Raw genomic sequence first — 21,623 nt, 5'->3', positions numbered from 1 at the left:
ACCCTTGTCTGAAACACACCTCTCCTGTCTCCCGCAGGATGCCTCCCAGGCCATCACGAGCGGCGGCTGCTGAACGATCTACTCAAGGACTACAACAAGTTGGAACGACCCACCCAGAACGAGTCTTCTGCCATTGTGGTGAAGCTCGGCCTCACGTTGCAACAGATAATCAACGTGGTGAGTAGACACGGGGAGGGGGGCACGAGCAGGGGGCGGTGACGGGAGGGAGGGGTATGATGGTGATGAAGGAGGGCAGATAAGAAGGACTCAAGGCAAGATAAAGAAAAGAAAGTAAGCAAGTAGAAAATAAGGGCACGGGAAAGAGAATAGAAGACAAAATGATATATGAAAAGAAAATAGTATATGAAAGACCTTACTTAAAAGATACCATAATATAAGCATTTTAAAATGTTTTCCTTGGCAGAAATCTGAGGCGCTTTGTCTTCTACTGTTTATCGCCTTTTTTTTCATGTTATGACGCTATTTTTACGAGCAGAAAAAGAATCTGGTTCTATCCCAGTACTCCGAGAGAGGTTCTCCTTTGCCGCTTTGGAACTGTCACCGGAACTCTACCGAGTCCACAGTAATTATATTATCGTCTTGAAAGTTAAGGCGAGAGTCCGTGACATTGCCAACAGGTAGTCAACAACTCCTCTGGTTCCTGACCCTGCACAGTATTCAGTTCATGCAAGCGTCGAAAAGCTAGACATGCCTCCCACATCCTCTAACAAATAAAAGGTACCTCCAAGGAGTGGACTGGCAAGGGATGCAGGGTGAGGTCAGGTCAGGGACGGAGTTCAGAGAGATAAGGCAGGATGAGAGAGGTGAGGTGAGGCGTGAGGGTGTAGGACAAGAGGAGGGAAGATGTGTCCGGAAGGGGCGGAGGAAAGAGGAAAGGGGAGATAGGTGTGAGTATGTTGGAATGTCAGGTCATGCTGAAATGAGAGAGGTGAGGTCGAGGCGAGTAGATGAGGGAGTGGAGAGGATGGTAGGGGCCGAGATGAGGGGATTAGGTGAGGTAAATGTAGATGAATTGTATAAATATTTCGTGGATAAAGTTCATACAGGTCAGTTAGCAAATATCCCGTATAGGACAATAAGATCACAAAAAAATGACCCTAAATGGATGACTGCTAGGTTAAAGCATTATATAGGGCGTAAGAGAAGTATATATATGAGATTAAGGACAGGTGAAGAAGTTTTAAGGTCACAATATAATGAATTAGAACAGTCTGGAAGTTAACGAGGAAAGCTAAGGGCAATTATGAATTGAAGGTAGCCAGCCAGGCGAAGACGGACCCCAAGGGATTTTATCAGGTATACAGGACGAAGAATAAGGATACTATAGGTTCATTAAAGGCAGCAGATGGGGAGCTGGTTAGTTCTGTGGAGGAGATTAGTAAACTTCTGAATGAGTATTTTTTAACTGTCTTCACCCAGGGAAACATGCAGGATATGCCAGATAGTGAACAGGTGTTTAGAGAAGATGAGAATGAGAAGCTGACAGATATTTCCATAACTAGGGAGATAGTGGAACAGGAGATAGATTGGCTAAAAAAGTTCAAGACACCAGGAGCTGATGAAATATATCCCAGAGTACTTAAGGAATGCAAAGAGATTATTAGTGAGCCGTTAGTTTCTGTCTTCAGGAAATCACTGGAGTCGGGTGAGGTACCAGTAATGTGGAGGCAGGCTAACGTAGTACCCATCTTTAAGAAAGGAGATAAAACTTTAGCGTCTAACTATAGACCTGTCAGCTTAACTTCAGTCGTAGGTAAAATATTAGAGTCAACAATAGCGAGGAACATTAGGGAACATTTAGACAAACAAAACTTGATAGATCAGTCACAGCATGGCTTCACGAAGGGAAAGTCTTGCCTGACAAACTTGTTAAGTTTTTACAGTAAAGTGTACGAGGCAGTAGATAATGGGAATAGTTTTGATATCTTATATTTGGACTTTAGTAAAGCATTTGACAAGGTACCCCATCAAGGGCTCCTGAGAAAGGTTAGGGCACACGGGATAGATGGGTAGGTGTTAGGCTGGATAGGGTCATGGCTTAGTGACAGGCGACAAAGAGTTGTAATAAACGGCTCGAAATCTCAGTCATGTAATTAGTCGGGTGCCACAGGGATCAGTATTAGGGCAATTATTATTTCTAATATATATCAAAGACTTGGATAGTGGAATTAGTAGTGATGTTAGTAAATTTGCGGATGACACAAAGATGTGTAGATTAATTAGGTCAGAATCGGATGCCATCGCCTTGCAGGCAGCTTTAGATAGAATGAATGAATGGACGGATAGATGGCAAATGCAATTTGATATCAATAAATGCAAAGTACTTAGCGTAGGTAGAAGAAAACCACACAGTAGGTACACATTAAACAACCAAACTCTGGTAGGTACAGGGAACGAGAAAGATTCAGGAGTTATAGTTAGCTCTGAACTCCGTCTAGGGAAACAATGCACAGAAGCCAGAAACAGGGCAAATAGAGTCTTTAAGTGGTATAAGGGTTATAACAAGGGGGATGTAGGCAAAATTCTTAGGATCAGCAACCAGAGTAGAACAAGAAATAACGGGTTCAAGCTTGAAAAATTTAGGTTTAGGAAGGAGATAGGAAAAAATTGGTTCTCAAATAGAGTGGTAGATGAGTGGAACGGACCCAGTAATCATGTTGTTAGTGCTAGGACACTAGAGAGCTTTAAGAGAAGATTAGACAGGTTTATGGATGGGGATAATAGATGGAAATAGGTAAGTATATTTCATACAGGGACTGCCACGTGTAAGCCTGGTCGCTTCTTGCAGCTTCCCCTATTTCTTATGTTCTTATGGTCTTAAGAGTATCGAAATGTAGGGGAACAAACGTGAAAGAGGTCCGAAAAGTCTCTCCACCACCATTTTGACAAATGTCGACGCGTGTGCAGCGTCGACAACAGATCGATATTCTTTACAGACATCCAACGAAGTTTCCCGAAAAAAAAATCCTCACTGGAAGCTTGAGATCGATATAGAACACTGTCACGCCCCGATGTGTTACACCACCACTTTTCATTATTTCAGCAGACACTCAACACACAGGAATTGAAATATTTTGGGCAGCATGTGTAACATTACCATAGCTGTCGTATAATGATTACATTTAGGTTTTCTGAAAAAAAAAAATAATGGACACTTCCATCAAGAAAATTACATATGAAATACCGTAGTAAAGACTATGTGATTTCCAAGGCAGCATCAAGTACCCCGTGCAACAACTTTCCATTGTCGTCACGGACATTATTTATCTTTACACAGAATCATCATAAATGGTCGAGCACAACTACTCAGAGACTTCTGTTATAAGGCTATCTTCTCGAGAGACATCTCGTTCAGGATATCAGATTCCTGTATAGAATTCCTTAGCAGCCTCAGCATCCCAGCTCCAAGTACGGTATCGCATGAGAAATACTTATTTATGGTCACTAATAGTGAAATGTTCTGCATTATACACCTATTTTTTTTTTTCCGTATTTAGTAATGTTATAGTGATTTATATACCTTGGATAACTAAGACATGGGCCAACCATGTCCAATCATGGCCAACCAATCTTGCCTCGGTAAAACCTTCCAATAGAACAACAAAGTAAAAGCAAGGCTGCTCTACGCCGTACACGTCATAAGGGCATCATTTAAAAATACAAATCTACAAAAGAAAAGTATTCGTCGTGCTTGTGCAAAAGAGCGACATTTATGGCATACTGTTTGTATCACGTAAAAGGACATCAGGCCGTATTGACACCGTGTTCGCTTTTAGATGATATAAGAACAATTTCGAAAGACTTTATTCTTAATTACATTTTCGACCTTTTTCCTCTAATGGCCACTCTCCAGACTGTACTGTTTCTACTAGTAATAGCTTCATATCACATTCTTTGATCTGTTAGATTAAAGTATAAAAGTGTAAAAGGTTTAAAACAATTAAATTCACACAGCCAAAAAATTGTAAGCAATTCACTATCAACAAACCTAAAATTTCAAAAACGAAAAACAAGTTTAAAGAAAATAACCTAAGGTTAATCTTGCGTTTAAGTTGGAAAAACGATTATTCAAGTTTGTAATAAAAATGGGCAGAGATGGTCGTTCAGAATGGTTCGAGTTGGTTGAGATGATGATCCGAGTTGGACCTAACCATCTGGGAGGCACTTCTGATTTCAACGCGGATTTGCGAGTTAACAATAGGAGGGCCTTGTCTAAAACTTTTACATACACACTACTGTAAGTACATATACTGTATCATCATGTCAGTGCTCAACGGCAAAGTAAAGAACTGACGATGGTGACAAATTAACGTAGTGTCTGATGCACGTATTATCAAAGTATGATCCTAATTCATTAGTTTCTTAGAGAATTATTTCCGAAACAATGTAACACAACCCCTGAAACGCACAGTAGATGCCCTTCGCCATCTACTGTCATTCAATAGTCAACGGCTGACGCGAGGAGCTAGTTTACACTTAACCATCCGTGGCGCAGAGAAGAATGGCACCAGCACTTGGAGTTGTGGGAGAGCCATTTCCCATTACGGGGAGGAAGGTGACACGTGTGTAGAGGAAGGGAACGTGGATTATGCTAATGAGGAGAGTTCAAGCCCTACTTAGTTTCCTCGTTTATGCACAATATATACAGACAGTACAATATATACAAAGGTTGGGAAGCTTGTGACGCCGTATCTGAAGTGTCATCATGCGTTATGTGAATTACATTTCGTGATATCACGTAACAACGGTCGTGAAGTCGGCACTTGTATAAGGGTCGTTACAATCTAACGACCGATATACGAATGTACCGTACCAGTTGTTGATTTCAGAACCATGGTTACGTAACATCACGAAGTGGAAGAAGTCAAATGTAATTCATATAAAAACACGAGACATCTCAGATTCTCTCTCTCTCTCTCTCTCTCTCTCTCTCTCTCTCTCTCTCTCTCTCTCTCTCTCTCTCTCTCTCTCTCTCTCTATATATATATATATATATATATATATATATATATATATATATATAGTCTCTCTCTCTCTCTCTCTCTCTCTCTCTCTCTCTCTCTCTCTCTCTATATATATATATATATATATATATATATATAGTGTGTGTATGTGTGTGTGTGTGTGTGTGTGTGCATATGTATAATAAAACACGATCATAACAATGAGAAAGAAAATAAACTCAAGCAGTGTTTGTACCTTGCACCTGGTGTCACTGGCGTCCGTCGCGGAGACAAACAGGCAGAGGATATTACGTCTCTCCGGCAGCTGCCCGTCAGTCCACTCACCGCTGGCTCTTCACGGCAACGTCTGCACCACACCGCCATAAAAATCACAACGCAAAATAGTGAAAATGTTGCGCGATTACTGAGTTAACAGACGCGCAATGTGGAGCCTCCCCGCAGCAATGAGATACTGATGGCAGAAGCCTGACCAAACCTGACGTCTCGAAGCTTTTCTCGGTTCGTTCTCGAGGTTCATTGCTTCGAGCCTAATTTATAGTGTTGTGAAAATGTCTGCTTCTTCTTGTTGAGATGTATATTAACAGAATACTAATAGAATGTACATAACAGGAATTAGGTAATACAGGAAGCATCTGATATTATACATAAAAAAAAAAAAAGAAGAATAAATAAAATGTATCGTAAAATGTGAATGGCAACACTGACACAAGGCCTGAAGTTCATAACTTAAATTACCAAGTTCACTACAAGATCGATAATGACTACGAGCACAATGCTGAGAGGCGTCGTATATGATATTTATGTATAAATATCAGTGCAACCTGCCATCCATTTCGGAGTTTATGAGGCATCGTTCTTGGCAGTTATATTCTAAACAACTACTTCGATCACTATGAAATTTTGGCACAGCTTGTTTGACACCATCCCTCTAATTAAAGACACCACAGTGCATCGCCAAATGTATATCATTAAGGGAATTACGCTTGGTGTTCAAGAGGAAGTTGACAGGAGGCAAGTAGGCATTGGATAGAGAAGGTTTTGTGTGACGTATTGTATTTATGACGTACATCACTCTGCCTCTCCCTCCCCCTACATGTGCCCTGTATCTGCCGCTCCCCCAGTCTCTCTCTCTCTCTCTCTCTCTCTGTCTCTCTCTCTCTCTCCTGACCATGAAAAAAGAAGCCATGCACATATTACTTGTCTATAATGCCTGAGTATGGCAGGATCGTTTATGCAAACCATCGCGATCGCGGTTCTGCATTGTTTGACCGTCATCCGGTGCTTGTTGGGTGGAAAGTGGACATGGTAGCACAGGGGCATGCGGCCGTAAGAGGTGTTTAGCCACATGCTGAGGAGGAAGGAATGCTTCATCGAAGTCGATCATGGCCTATATGCTTCGATCTCCACGTGTGCTAAACGATAATTACAGGGATAGGAGATTGGAGGAAGGCAACGAAGGAGGGAGGGGAAGACAGGAGAGGAGGGAGAGGCGGTTGACTCATACACGTCATAACTACGTCACGCAAAACCTTCCCTGTGCGAATGTCTACTCAGCTCTTGTCAACTTTCCTTTGAAAGCAAAGAATGTATTTGTGAAAAACGGTGTCTCAGGCTCTGAAATGGATAGCAAATAAATTAACAATGAATAGACAATGAATAATATACGAACTATTTGTTAGTAATTATTTTCTTAAGTCGTAAGGCGTCAGCTGCACCAACCTTACTCTGTCTACAACGTGCTGAGGAAATATGGCATGGTATTTTGAATTAATTACCCTGATCGTGGGGAAGGTAAGGAATCAGTCAGGTGTGAATAATATATATATATATATATATATATATATATATATATATATATATATATATATATATATATATATATATATATATATATATATATATATATATATATATATATATATATATATATATATATATATATATATATATATATATATATATATATATATATATATATATATAGGAGGAGGCAGTAGACACCTGCCGAAACGATAATTACTCCCAGTGAGGTCTAAAGCACTGTTCAGGGGGGTGCTGTGAACTTATCATTAAACCCAGCTGTGACCTCACTGAACGTTTCCCTTTGTGTCTCACAACACAAGGGGGTAGTCACAGCCTGCCCTCTAAAGACAACTCTCTTCCTCCACACAAAACTACAAGCACCTAATAACACACACACCCTTCACTCCAAAAATTTTAAAATCATGGCGACTCCTACACCAGCCTCGGAGTCCCCATCTGGGGAGGGGACCATAAATGTCCCCAGGTCGGACTGCCTTTCCGTCGACGACCCTAAGTGTCTTGACACCCCCCTCAACTTTTTCTTCATTAACTTCTGCAACATTCGCGGTCTAAGATCTAATTTTCAATCTGTAGAACACCACCTCTCCTCTTCTAAACCTCATCTTCTTTTCCTCACTGAAACTCAGGTGTCTGAGGCAACTGACAGTAGCCCCTTTTCTGTTCCCTCCTACTTTCTCTATCCTCATTTTCGATCCAAAGCTGGATGTTGAATTTATGTGCGCAATGACTTAACCTGCTCTCGTGCCCACGCTCTTGAATCTTCCGAGTTTTCCACCATCTGGCTACGACTACAGAGTCATTCTCATACTAAATTTATCTGTGCTGTATACCTCTCTCCTAACTCCTCTGACTATAAGAAATTCTTTGACTACTTAACTTCCAAAGTGGAGCACATTCTGACCCTCTTCCCTTTTGCAGAGATCTCCATTCTTGGAGACTTCAATGTTCACCACCAGCTTTGGCTTTCCTCTCCCTTCACTGACCATCCTGGTGAACTAGCCTACAACTTTGCTATCCTCCATGACCTAGAGCAATTGGTGCAACACCCTACTCGTATTCCTGACCGTCTTGGAGATACGCCCAACATTCTTGACCTTTTCCTGACCTCTAATCCTTCTGCTTATGCTGTCACCCTTTCTTCTCCGTTGGGCTCCTCCGATCACAATCTCATATCTTTATCTTGTCCTATCACTCCAATCCCTCCTCAGGATCCCCCTAAGCGAAGGTGCCTCTGGCGTTTTGCCTCTGCTAGTTGGGGGGACCTGAGGCGGTATTTTGCTGATTTTCCTTGGAATGACTACTGCTTCCGTGTCAGAGACCCGTCTTTGTGTGCTGAGCGCATAACAGAGGTGATAGTGTCTGGCATGGAGGCGTACATTCCTCACTCTTTTTCTCGTCCTAAACCTTCTAAACCTTGGTTTAACACAGCTTGTTCTCGTGCTATACATGATAGAGAGGTGGCCCACAAAAGGTACTTAAGCCTTCCTTCACCAGAATCTCATGCACTTTATATTTCTGCCCGGAACCATGCCAAGTCTGTTCTCCAACTAGCCAAAAACTCCTTCATTAACAGAAAATGTCAAAACCTTTCAAGATCTAACTCCCCTCGTGATTTCTGGCATCTAGCCAAAAATATCTCCAATAACTTTGCTTCTTCTTCTTTCCCTCCTCTACTTCAACCAGATGGCACCACTGCTATCACATCTATTTCTAAAGCTGAACTCTTTGCTCAAACCTTTGCTAAAAACTCTACCTTGGACGATTCTGGGCTTGTTCCTCCCTCTCCTCCACCCTCTGACTACTTCATGCCTCGTATTAAAATTCTTCGTAATGATGTTTTCCATGCCCTCGCTGGCCTAAACCCTCAGAAAGCTTATGGACCTGATGGGGTCCCTCCTATTGTTCTCCGAAACTGTGCCTCCGTGCTTGCACCTTGCCTAGTCAAACTCTTTCAGCTCTGTCTGTCAACATCTACCTTTCCTTCTTGCTGGAAGTTTGCCTACATTCAACCTGTTCCTAAAAAGGGTGACCGCTCTAATCCCTCAAACTACCGTCCTATTGCTTTAATTTCCTGCTTATCTAAAGTTTTTGAATCTATCCTCAACAGGAAGATTCTTAAACATCTATCACTTCACAACCTTCTATCTGATCGCCAGTATGGGTTCCGTCAAGGCCGCTCGACTGGTGATCTTCTGGCTTTCCTTACTGAGTCTTGGTCATCCTCTTTTAGAGACTTTGGTGAAACTTTTGCTGTTGCCTTGGACATATCAAAAGCCTTTGATAGAGTCTGGCACAAAGCTTTGATTTCCAAACTACCCTCCTACGGTTTCTATCCTTCTCTCTGTAACTTCATCTCAAGTTTCCTTTCTGACCGTTCTATTGCTGCTGTGGTAGACGGTCACTGTTCTTCTCCTAAATCTATTAACAGTGGTGTTCCTCAGGGTTCTGTCCTGTCACCCACTCTCTTCTTATTATTCATTAATGATCTTCTAAAACAAACTTCTTGTCCTATCCACTCCTATGCTGATGATACCACCCTGCACTTTTCCACGTCTTTTCATAGACGTCCAACCCTTCAGGAGGTAAACATATCACGCAGGGAAGCCACAGAACGCCTGACTTCTGATCTTTCTAAAATTTCTGATTGGGGCAGAGCAAACTTGGTATTGTTCAATGCCTCAAAAACTCAATTCCTCCATCTATCAACTCGACACAATCTTCCAGACAACTATCCCCTCTTCTTCAATGACACTCAACTATTCCCCTCTTCTACACTGAACATCCTCGGTCTGTCCTTTACTTATAATCTGAACTGGAAACTTCACATCTCATCTCTAGCTAAAACAGCTTCCATGAAGTTAGGTGTTCTGAGACGTCTCCGCCAGTTTTTCTCACCCCCGCAGCTGCTAACTCTGTACAAGGGCCTTATCCGTCCATGTATGGAGTATGCTTCACATGTCTGGGGGGGTTCCACGCATACTGCTGTTCTAGACAGGGTGGAATCAAAAGCTTTTCGTCTCATCAACTCCATTCCTCTAACTGACTGTCTTCAGCCTCTCTCTCACCGCCGCAATGTTGCATCTCTAGCTGTCTTCTACCGCTATTTTCATGCTAACTGCTCTTCTGATCTTGCTAACTGCATGCCTCCCCTCCTTCCGCGGCCTCGCTGCACAAGACTTTCTTCTTTCTCTCACTCCTATTCTGTCCACCTCTCTAACGCAAGAGTTAACCAGTATTCTCAATCATTCATCCCTTTCTCTGGTAAACTCTGGAACTCCTTGCCTGCTTCTGTATTTCCACCTTCCTATGACTTGAATTCCTTCAAGAGGGAGGTTTCAAGACACTTATCCACCAATTTTTGACCACTGCTTTGACCCTTTTAGGGACTGGCATTTCAGTGGGCATTTTTTTTATTAGATTTTTGTTGCCCTTGGCCAGTATCCTTCCTACATAAAAAAAAAAAAAAAAAAATATATATATATATATATATATATATATATATATATATATATATATATATATATATATATATATATATATATATATATATATATATATATATATATATATATATATATATATATATATATATATATATATATACACACACACACACACACACACACACACACACACACACACACAGTATATGTATACACACGTTTGTTTTGTTAACAACAATCACATATTTTTCTGGTAACGTCTGTTTTATCTTATTTAATACAGTTTCCCAAGTGTTTGTTGAATTACCTTTATCCTAACCTAACAAAGAAATTTCTCCTTACTTTTAACTTTTGTGTATATTGTTTTCCATTTTCTTCGCTTTGTTAAATACATCACTAATGTCCCTAATTACTAAATACAATCACGATATTTTTAGTCTAAAATATATACCCATCAAACGTCATAAATTCGTTATCGACATTATGGAAAGTTGGTGAACGTACTTGTTTTGAGAGTTTTTCTTTCCTTTCATTTCTTTATAATCGGACATATTCTGATATTCTAAGAAGACGCAATCCAGTATTATACATTTATTAGCAAGTTTTATTTTTAAGGAGAATCGCACGCTGCTATAATACCTGCTTAATTAACCTTAGTTGTATGATTGACTGCTCTCTCTCTCTCTCTCTCTCTCTCTCTCTCTCTCTCTCTCTCTCTCTCTCTCTCTCTCTCTCTCTCTCTCTCTCTCTCTCTCTCTCTCTCTCTCTCTTTCACGTGCATCCATCCACACGTCCAACGGTTTTTCATCAAATTTTTTCTTCTTTTTTTCTTAGCATTCCAGATGTGCCAAAAATGTTCATGTTTCTGATAATCTGGCAGACTTTTGACGCTGTGGGTGCAAATCTTCATGGAGTTTCGTTGTTTATGTCCAAAACTTCTGACTTATCTGTGGCAATAACCTAACCTTACTGTCACGAAGTTTTTGGTGAGATATATTTTGTGTGGCAAGATTTTCAATACATTGAGTGTGGTCTGGTGTATTTATTTAGTTTCTCATTTGGTCGCGCTGTCACCAGATGTTACCTGATTGCCATTGCGTTGGTTTGGTAAGTTAATCAATTTCATGATTTTCCTTAATCTCTGATATATGTATAACTCTTGTACGCACCAAAAAGAAATTCAAAAAAGTATCACACACACAATGGTCTGCATCTTGTACGATACATACTCTGAAATATCCAAATGGCTACTGAAATGATGAGAGACCGGCTTACGTTATGGAACACTGCCGTAATGTGCACCAGTGTTCTATAAAATTTTCCTTGCTATTTCAAAGCATAGTTGCGTATTTCTCCATCCTTTCACCCAGCCCGTTTTATAACACATAAACTGAACACCAGGCATTATTTTTAGTCATTACGAGACCCATCATTGATGAGGGGCTTTTATCCAATACATGAAAAAGCGAAACTGTTAGGACTGTTAAGCTGAATTTTCTTGATGTCAATGTTCAAATGGTTGGAAGCCTTCTGAATGAAAGATTAATGTCTTTTCAAAAGCGCAAGGTCATTGATTCACAAATGGTTGCATATAATAACCTGCTACGAAACGACCTGGGTGAATAGTTTGGCTCAGGGTATTATGGACTCATTCGAAGCAGGGTTGCTGGTGTATGTGAAAAGGAACGATTCGATTTTGCCGGTCCTTCCTGCATACAGATGATGGCACATAAAACTTAACAACGGAATATAAACCTAAACTGCCTCCTATATTTCCTTGCCTTCACTGTGTCTTGTTGCATCTCAAAGAATGAGTCAAGCTTTTTCGTGTACACTGGCCGTGAGCGTCACTGACTACAGGAGTGAGATGGGACATACCGGAAGCTTGAACCAAGATGATGATGATGATGATAATAATAATGATAATAATAATAATAATAATAATAATAATAATAATAAAAATAATAATAATAATAATAATAATAATAACCATCATCACCATCATCGTTATTATCATCATCATCATCATCATCATCATCACCATCATCACAGCGAGACTTAATGAGCGTTCCTGCAGTGCCAGCCACCTGTACGAGCCTCCAGGTGCTGCAGGCGATGCAATGCCGAACCAACAATACCGGGCAATTATATTAATATTACATTGATTCCATCAAACAGTTATTTCTTTTGCAAGTGTGGATATATTTGCATCTTTTTAAATGCAAACAATATTACACTTTTAAAAATGTAATACACTGCATGGTTTTAATACATTTATTCGTTCATGAGAAGAACGCAGTCCAAATCTTTACAGTATATTACATCGATAGATTAACACGTGATGAACCTTTAAAGACAATATAGTATAAACCCATTTTCTTTCTTCAGTTGCATTATGTGCCAACTAGCATACGTTTTTCCTGCCCTACAATAGACTCCAACGTGTTCCTTTCCGCTCGTTTTCCTCTCTTACTGGATATACATATTTGTGCTTTCGTAACTAGTTCCCCATTTTCGTTACACTGTTTTCCAGCATGAATCCCAGACTAAAACTGCAACGCAAGGACACCACACATAAATTGGATCAAGACCAGAGGACAGTCATACACAATATCCAGTGTCAGTCAATTAATGTAGGTAGTTTCCATGTGTGAAGTTCACGTATACAAATACACGAGTAAATGAGACCTCTGTAAGAGATCTTATCTGGCTGCACATAAGCAGTTTTTACTGCACAAGAAAACACAGGAGCATAAACTTTGCATATCATGGAGTTATACACATTAAGGGTTTTTTGAGATATGTTCAAATATGAAAAGGAGAGGAATACTGATTTCTTTATTGTCTGTGTGCATGTTTCACTATCCAACCAAAGTGTTATAATGTGTAATTGTATCTGTTTCTGTCATGATAGGTAATTAGTAAAGATATTCTGATTCCAAAACACTTAATCATCTCTCACTGCTGTCATTAACTCTAACATTGATTCCACGAAAGTGAGGCTTCTTTCAGATTAACTATTGCTTACTGAATTCTTTAATAATGTAAATTACAACTCAGCAAATATTGCTCAATCATCGTTTTTCTTCAGAAGAATAAAGACGTTAGAAAAAAAAAAATATTGTTACATCTAAAAGCCTGCATTTCTTTCAAACAAAATATCGCCAGTAGTTAAAAACAGTAACACTAGAATATATTGTTATCAACTTCACTGCACTACTGATGTTCACTTCAAGAAAACCGTCATTCGGTAGTGAACCCTACTTACTGCACTAATGCAAATAAAACACTGTTTATTTTCGTACTGTCGCCGACAAATCTCATCTCCCTGTCACACACTCCAGCACAGGAGTGGCGTTGCCGTTATTCACGTATTTGTGTTCGTCTGCATAGATACAGCTACTCTTAACTGATAATGTATTCAACGACTAGAATTCCTTTGTGGGGAATGACCTTAATGTCCTTTTTCCTCTCTCTTATAAAGGTGTAAGCCACCTCGTGACATTAAAGCTCTCTGTAATTTGTATTTGATCCAAGCTTTTTTTTTTTTTACCAATATAGTGAAGTGCTATTCACGAAAGTATATTTGAAAATTGATCACCTGCATCAGGCTTACCCGCAAAACATCGATAAAAAAAACAATAGTAACTATGTGGTATATATTTCTTTCAACAAATAATTTTGATGGAGGATAGCGCGCCGGCATCATCTATCCAGTCAGATCTGCCCTCCGCTGCATAAATGTCAACCAACTCCAACTATTTTTTTCGTCTTTCGCCGCTCTTCATTCTTTTCACACACTGAGAAAATGGTCCTCTGTTTCCTCATTTCCATTCTCTTCCACCTTCTGGCCCGTCCTCTTGCCCACTCCACTCCCTCTCTCTTCTCCTCGGCAGTGGCACTCCCGCTCAACCCTCCACTGCGCTTTCCTACCTCACCTGTTTCTTCATCCTCGTGGTTCTCGCTACCTTTCCTCTCCCGCTCACTCCTCATCCTCCCCATCTCTCCACAGCTCCCATACCCTTCTTTGCTTAATTTCCTTCCCGTCCCATTATCTTGCTTTCGCGTCCTCATTCATCCCACCAACTTTATCCTCATCTTTTGTCTTTCCTCTCCCTTCACTCTCGTTCCCGTTTTCCCTGGTAAAAAAAAAAAAAAAAACTTAAAGGTGCAGTGGACAGTGCATTCCCTCCCAATCATCCCCACAACAGCTTGCATTCTTTTGAAACGCTCCGGTGCCCGCGGGAAGGCACGAGGGCTATAGTGCAAAAAGTATCCGCTATTGCATATAATCTAAAAAACAGTTAGAAGAATATAGAAAGAGAGAGAGAGAGAGAGAGAGAGAGAGAGAGAGAGAGAGAGAGAGAGAGAGAGAGAGAGAGAGAGAGAGAGAGAGAGAGAGAGAGAGAGAGAGAGAGAGAGAGAGAGAGAGAGAGAGAGAGAGAGAGAGAGAGAGAGAGAGAGAGAGAGACAGAAGGACAGAAAGAATGAGAAAGAGGGGAGAAGAGGATAAAAAAGTTGATACATAGATACAAGGTAGGAAATAAAGAGAGGGGAGATGAAATGGGTGAGAATGTTCGGAAAAAGATATTGAGAGAGACAGGAGGAGGAGGAGGAGGGGAGCCAGACGGGAGATGAAAGGGTAGGGAAATTGAGGGAGGGTTAGAGAGAGAGAGAGAGAGAGAGAGAGAGAGAGAGAGAGAGAGAGAGAGAGAGAGAGAGAGAGAGGCAGGCAGGCTGACAGACAAACAAAGACAGAGACAGGCAGAAAACAGACAGGCAGATAAACAGACAGCCAAACAGTCGAAAACTGAGACAGAGGAAAGGAGTTGAGGAAGAGAAGAAAGAAATTAATTTTATTTAAAAACGCTTGTTTTAAATAAACCCTAATAGGAAAACAAACTCACCAGCCGATATGTACAATAGAAGTTGGTGAAACAGAGTGTGAAAGACCGTCGTAAGGATGGTAACATCTCGAAAGTTCGGGTGGTGTGTGCAAACAGAGGAATTGCTTTAGAGGTCATGGGGAGGGCGTCTGCGGGTGCCGTGCGTCGCGTTTCAGTCGACTGAACCTCTTTGTCTTCCTGCATTTGCAACGAAAATGTGATAAGGTGAGATGTATAGATTTTTGTCGGCCGCTCCACTGAGCTCAATACGTCCCACTGCCTCACACATGAGCCCACTACACGCGCATGCACACAACCACGCTCCCACAAAGCCTAAGATACCACTGACGCGTCCAAATGACGTTCATTATCGCCAGCCTTTCTCAATCCGGTAATCAGCGATGTTGACAAAGCCATCAGACTCACAGCCGATGTCTGGGAGCAGAGGAGCAGCTTCTTGTTCAGCGGGCGTGTGAAACGTGGAGGGAAGGAGGGACAGAGGAGGAAGTTAGTTGATCAATTTAACAAATAAATGTAAAAATAAATATATGAACACATTCCATAACTGGAATGCAGGACACTGTTTCCAACAGTGAATAAAACAAATGTAGCAAGGACTTATTTGTTCAGGAAGGAAGGGAGGAAGGAAGGATGGAGGAAGGAAGGGAGGGAGGATGGAGGCAAGCGAGCATGCAAGAAAGGCAGAAAGGAAAGGGTCTGGTTAGAAAAAAAGGAAGGAAGGAAGGGAAGAGGTAAAAAAAAATATAAGAAAATAGAAAGAAAGAGAAATAAAAGAGAACCTGTCAATCAAACAAACAAACAACCACAAACACAGTGGAAATGAAGAGATGTAAACCAAGCAAAGAAATCTGTGAACGAAAAAAAATAAAAAATACAGGAAGGGGAGGAGGCAAAAGGTTGGCAATAGAGAGAAGGAAACAAAGCATAAAACAGGAAGCAAAACATTAAGCAAAGACGTAGAGAAACAGGGAGAAAAAGAATATACAAGAATAAAGCAGGCAAGCGAAAAAAAACACAAAGACCAAGAAAGAAGAGAGCAAGTAAGGAAACACGAAGGAGAAGATATGGATAGGAAGGGAAAGAGCTAGTCAGCCAGTAAGAGAGAGAGAAAGAGAGAGAGAGAGAGAGAGAGAGAGAGAGAGAGAGAGAGAGAGAGAGAGAGAGAGAGAGAGAGAGAGAGAGAATCGCAAAACCAATCACGGGAAAGGAATAAAGAAAAGAGTAAAAACAAATAATTGAAGGTAAAAGAAGCACTGAAAAGAAAAAAAAAAAACTGAAATAATATAGAAAGGCAACCGAGAAAAAAAAAAAAAAAAACTCAAATGATTTTACGAATATTTTGGTTGTTGATGGAGAAAAAAAAAAATCTGTTTGATCTCCAAAGGGCTAAAAGAGGCAAAGGGAACCAGACCGAACATTTCCGGGACAGATTTTGTGGCATGAGGAAATTGACCTGTTTACTGCACTTTGGTAATTATGGCCTTCCACACAAGACTAGTTTTAAAACACTGTATAAACTGTTTGTGTGAATTGAAATTACTTCCTATACAAACTGTGTGTGTATGTGTGTGTGTGTGTGTGTGTGTGTGTGTGTGTGTTGACGTGGTTGTATTATCCAACTGCAGCTCCGAGGATTTGAGATAAGCCCGTGTTGTTGTGACTCCGTATCTACTTTTTATACAATTTATTTGAAACTATTATTCACTGAAGCTTTACACTTTATTTCAGTATCAAGAGTGTGTGTGTGTGTGTGTGTGTGTGTGTGTGTGTGTGTGTGTGTGTGCGCTCTCTCTCTCTCTCTCTCTCTCTCTCTCTCACCGGATAGTAAATGTATTCCGCCACGCTCACTAACATTAAGCTAACAAGCGAAAACCGACACTCGCTTCACAGGATGCTCGTACCATTACTGGCTCGAATCAACATAGTTCCGGCATATTATCGGTTGAACAGTCATACAAAAAATGACCAAGAATTCATAAAAATACTTTACACATATGGGGAAACGAAGAGTTGATTTTTTATGAATATTCTTGTAAAAAAAAATGGCAATATAAAAAGTAAGTAATATTTAAAAAAATGTTTGTTGCAAGCGCTGGAGTTTGGTTTCTGCTTTATATATATATATATATATATATATATATATATATATATATATATATATATATATATATATATATATATATATATATATATATATATATATATATATATATATATATATATATATATATATATATATATATATATATATATATATATATATGTATATATAACGCTGGTTGGTATTTTTGTTATAACTCTGTTGTGTAGCTTCGATGGTCGGCATCTTATTTCTTGTGGAGACTTAGTTAGTCGGCCCGGCCCGCGGTGGCTCAGGCAGATTTTCAGAATGACGCATTTGCCGAGACTCATGCCACCTTCTAGGCACCGCCGAAGGCTGATAGGCTTGAGAGCTGATCACTCGGCCGCCGCTTCCGTTATATCTTGTTATATACAGTGGAATAGTTAAAGGAAAATACAAAAGTACAGTAGACAGCTACAGACCTGTTGGTCCTTAAAGTAAGGAAACACGAGGGCATGACGAAAGCGGACAGGGAAATTCTGCTGGAAAGACAGTCAATAAAGGGGAGAGAGAGAGAGAGAGAGAGAGAGAGAGAGAGAGAGAGAGAGAGAGAGAGAGAGAGAGAGAGAGAGAGAGAGAGAGAGAGAGAGAGAGAGAGACTACACTAAAAGTGGAAGTCTGGCTGTTACGTTTAAGAGCATGAAGCGGAAGATAACGGAAGAGACGACTGCTGCTGAATATTTTTCCTACGCGCCGCCTAACGTTACAACAGCACACATGATTAATTCCCTAGCACTTTCGTTCTATGAGGCGTGTATATCAGCACTCAAAAGCAGATACAGATATCATTGCCTTCTTTACACCTTGCAATGCTTTCGACTTGGATTATGTTGTTTATTTTCATATTATGATGAGTAAAATTCTAAATACAAGATAAGCTTTTCGAGACTCAATATTTCTTTTTATCGTCACATGAGTCAACACAGTCCCGTGAATGACATCACAGTTCACGTAAATACAACTAGGCATCGATTTTCTGAGTCGTCTCCGCCAATACTTTTCCCCCTTCCAGTTGCTTGCTTTATACTCCAAGCATGTAGTACAGCTCCCACATCGGAGGTTCAGCTCACTCAGACCTCCTTAAATTTGGTGGAGTCACGTTTTTCATCTGTCGATTCTTCTCCTGTGAAAGACTCTTGATTCTCTCAATCACCGCGGCAGTATTGCATCTCCTTCGACTTCATGTTTCCTTTCGTCATGCGGACTCGCTATACTTCGTACTTTCATATCTATTTTATCCATCTTACTGATGCAAAAATTAACGAATATCTTCACCCTTTCATTCATTTTACTGATATAAACTTTTTTTTTGTACTCTCTCTTGCCTGCGACTTAAACTGTTTCAAAAGGGAGTATCAAAACACTTTAGAAAAAATTTATTTTTCGGTTATCCGTTTTGGGAAACGGCATTTGAGCGGGCTTTTCATTTTTTTTCATTTCCTTGGCATATCTCCCGAATACAAAAAAAAAAAAAGACATCTATTTATGCATTACACTATGTAACACGATTTTTGTCTTTGACAAGCGTGTCATTTTCCAACTCTTTTCATTGCAAACAATAGAAAATGTCCATTATTCCTGTCAAACTTTGCTTTTGTGGATTTTAGAATGATTTTTTGCCTCAAAACAGCTAAATTTCATAATTTTTCTAGATGCTGTCAGGGAGAACTTCTTTGCTCTTATCTTGGTGAACTGACCACATATGTAGCAGAATGCATCTGGAGAATGATTGCAGCCTCTTGATGCCATTTCATCTCTTGTGATGTGTCTTCTCAGGCAGCCAAAGCAGAACTGACTGATGGTCTGCAACCCCATATTTTTATATTGTCAAGAAGTACTCTAGAATATTCTTAGTCTTTCTAGAATGTGTTCAAAAATATTCTCAATCTTTCTAGAATATTCTTGAACCTATTTTAGAATATTCTGAATCATTCTAGAAAATCCATGTAGATTCTAGAAAATTCTTGATACTTCCACATATTTCTACTGTATTCTAGAAATGTTCTAGAATATTCTGGAAATGTTTACATTGAATAGAATGTTCTAAAATGTTCAAGAAAATTCTAAAAGTGTGTGGTAGAATATTCTGAAAGATTTGAGATTTCTGAAATGTAAGCAAATTCTTCTAAATATGAAAAATTTCTTACTATATCTGGTCAGTTCAAGAATGATCTTATTAAAATTTTTAAAATTCTTTCATTGTTTTAACTTATTTGCAACATTTCAAAAGCAATTAGATAAGCAAGTGAGATTTTGCAAAGATCTTTACCTGACATGAAAACCAACAGTAACCCATACCATAATGAAATAATGCAAAATGTAAATTCATTGTCCTAACCACAAAAGTAAAGTTTTATGATGAAAATAACTTTTTTTATATTTTGTTTAGGGGAAAATTAATGGAAAATTATGGTTTGGGGCCATGGAAAAGACAAAAGTGAAATTTTGTTGCATAGTGTAATTATCTATAAGAAAAAGAAACCTTTTTTTTTTTTCTTTCCCTTCTCCCTCAATCTTAGATCCAAAATTTTGTTCCATCGATCCCCCATCACATGTGATCCTTACCAGGTATTCATCTGCTCCTTGTCACCATATTTTTCCTTTCCTTTATCGTCCCTTTCCTCTCTTTTGCCTTTCTTGCTGATCCCTCACTCCATGTGTACTCCTGCCGCGCTGCATGCCACAGCTACCTCAATGCTCTGAGTGAACATGCTGGCGTTGAAATGCCCCGATTCGTAGGAAAGATTGACACGTCTTAAGCAGATTTTGCACGAAAGTGTGTGTGTGTGTGTGTGTGTGTGTGTGTGTGTGTGTGTGTGTGTGTGTGTGTGTGTGTGTGTGTGTGTGTGTGTGTGTGTGTGTGTGTGTGTGTGTGTGTGTGTCCATGCCTGCAAAAAAAGAAGAAAAACTGAACCTACTCATGAACTTTTCCAAGTTTACTTGAGAAACTAAATCAAGAAATATTCATTGCCCTTTTTAATAGATTGACTGCGTGTTAAGTTTTATAGCATAACGGATTCCATAAGTAGATATTTCAGGTGTCACTGAAATGATGTTGAAACAATAACCACATGTCTCACACACTTAGAATTAATTGTATTCTATTTACTTTCAGGACGAGAAGAACCAAATCCTTACAACAAACGTGTGGTTGAATTTCGTAAGTATTTATTCGTCATCAAACAAGATCTTTCCTTTCCCTATTATCATCCTGAGCTAAACAAACACAGTCAGAAAGAGCAACATTCAATCCTTACAGTACTAAAAAAAACACAGACAGGACGTTGCAGAGCCTTTTTAGTAAAAGTGTTAGTAATGAGTTTATTTTAGCATTAAGTAAAATAATAGGGGGTACTCTAATATCTTAGGTATGTATGAAAAATCACAATTCTCTACGCTACCAATGTATGCTTTTAATTTTCTCTATATAAAGTCATGAAAACATCATTAAATTTCATTAAAACAAATAATATAAAGAAAGTCAGTAAAAACAGAGGCATCATCTAGAAGACGATTTACTGCTTTCATATTTGCAATACAAAGGCGAGGAAAGGAAATCTTCTGTAACACAAGGAAAAGAAGTAATATAAGCAAAATAAGCAATAAAGAGGCAATTACATGCAAATACCAACGCGCCGCTCTTGGGGACGCGCGAATAATTGGCGGAATTCAGAATTTATGAAAGGGAGAGCAAACTATCTCAGATTTTGAGATGTCAACTGCATCCCCAAGCACCAGGAAGCTAAAAGTCATTTATAAAACAGCTCTTCAAAGAGAGGAAAATTATTCTCACAGTTATGTTAATAGATGGAAAATTCAAAAACCTTCTTGAAGTTGTGTTTGTTACGACCATACAACAACTGCAACTGCTTCCCACTTTGTAAGGACCATAAACTATGAGCTGAACCATATTTTGACATAGAACATTTCAAGTTTCGAATAATTTCATCGCTAGGACATCATATAGTCGTATATGTATAGTGCAGAGTGTTCCTGATTTGATCAATGTATGAGTAATACAAAACTCTACAAATTATAAAACATCATAATTCAGAAATACAGTTAGATAACCTTCCTTTGCGATATTAAGTTGACATGTCCCCGCCTGGTAGTAACAAACATTTCTGCTGCAGGAATGGACGGACCATAATCTGATGTGGAACGAGTCTGAGTACGGAGGCGTCACCGATCTGCGGATAAACCCCAAGTACCTGTGGACTCCTGACGTCCTCATGTACAACAGGTAAGGCGTGGCCAACATAACTCAGGTTTATGTAGATATAATATAAGTTCATATGCTTGCACATTACTTTAGCACACAATCCCAGTGCAATGTAATTAA

General features: G+C 39.6%; 2 protein-coding genes across 8 annotated transcripts in view; one reads left to right on the top strand and one right to left on the bottom strand.

The window, feature by feature from the left end:
• The window catches only part of LOC135102892 (uncharacterized), a 245,360-nt gene extending 239,911 nt beyond the window's left edge, over window positions 1-5,449 (bottom strand). For all 7 annotated transcript variants that reach the window (XM_064008512.1, XM_064008509.1, XM_064008515.1 and 4 more), the window contains exon 1: window positions 5,221-5,449. The gene's annotated coding sequence lies outside the window, so the exon portion shown is untranslated. The remainder of the gene's footprint in view (window positions 1-5,220) is intronic.
• Window positions 16-21,623, top strand: part of LOC135102554 (neuronal acetylcholine receptor subunit alpha-7-like) — a gene marked incomplete at its 5' end in the record, with an annotated part of 72,856 nt that continues 51,248 nt past the window's right edge. Inside the window, 3 exon segments of the mRNA XM_064007836.1 lie at window positions 16-177; window positions 20,397-20,441; window positions 21,415-21,524. Of these exon segments, the coding sequence (XP_063863906.1) occupies window positions 16-177; window positions 20,397-20,441; window positions 21,415-21,524 (317 nt within the window).

This window comes from Scylla paramamosain, chromosome 8 (genome assembly GCF_035594125.1).
Source record: "Scylla paramamosain isolate STU-SP2022 chromosome 8, ASM3559412v1, whole genome shotgun sequence".
NCBI classification, from domain to species: domain Eukaryota; kingdom Metazoa; phylum Arthropoda; class Malacostraca; order Decapoda; family Portunidae; genus Scylla; species Scylla paramamosain.
Note: the sequence above shows the minus strand (reverse complement) of the source record. Positions and strands in the feature narration are given on the sequence as shown.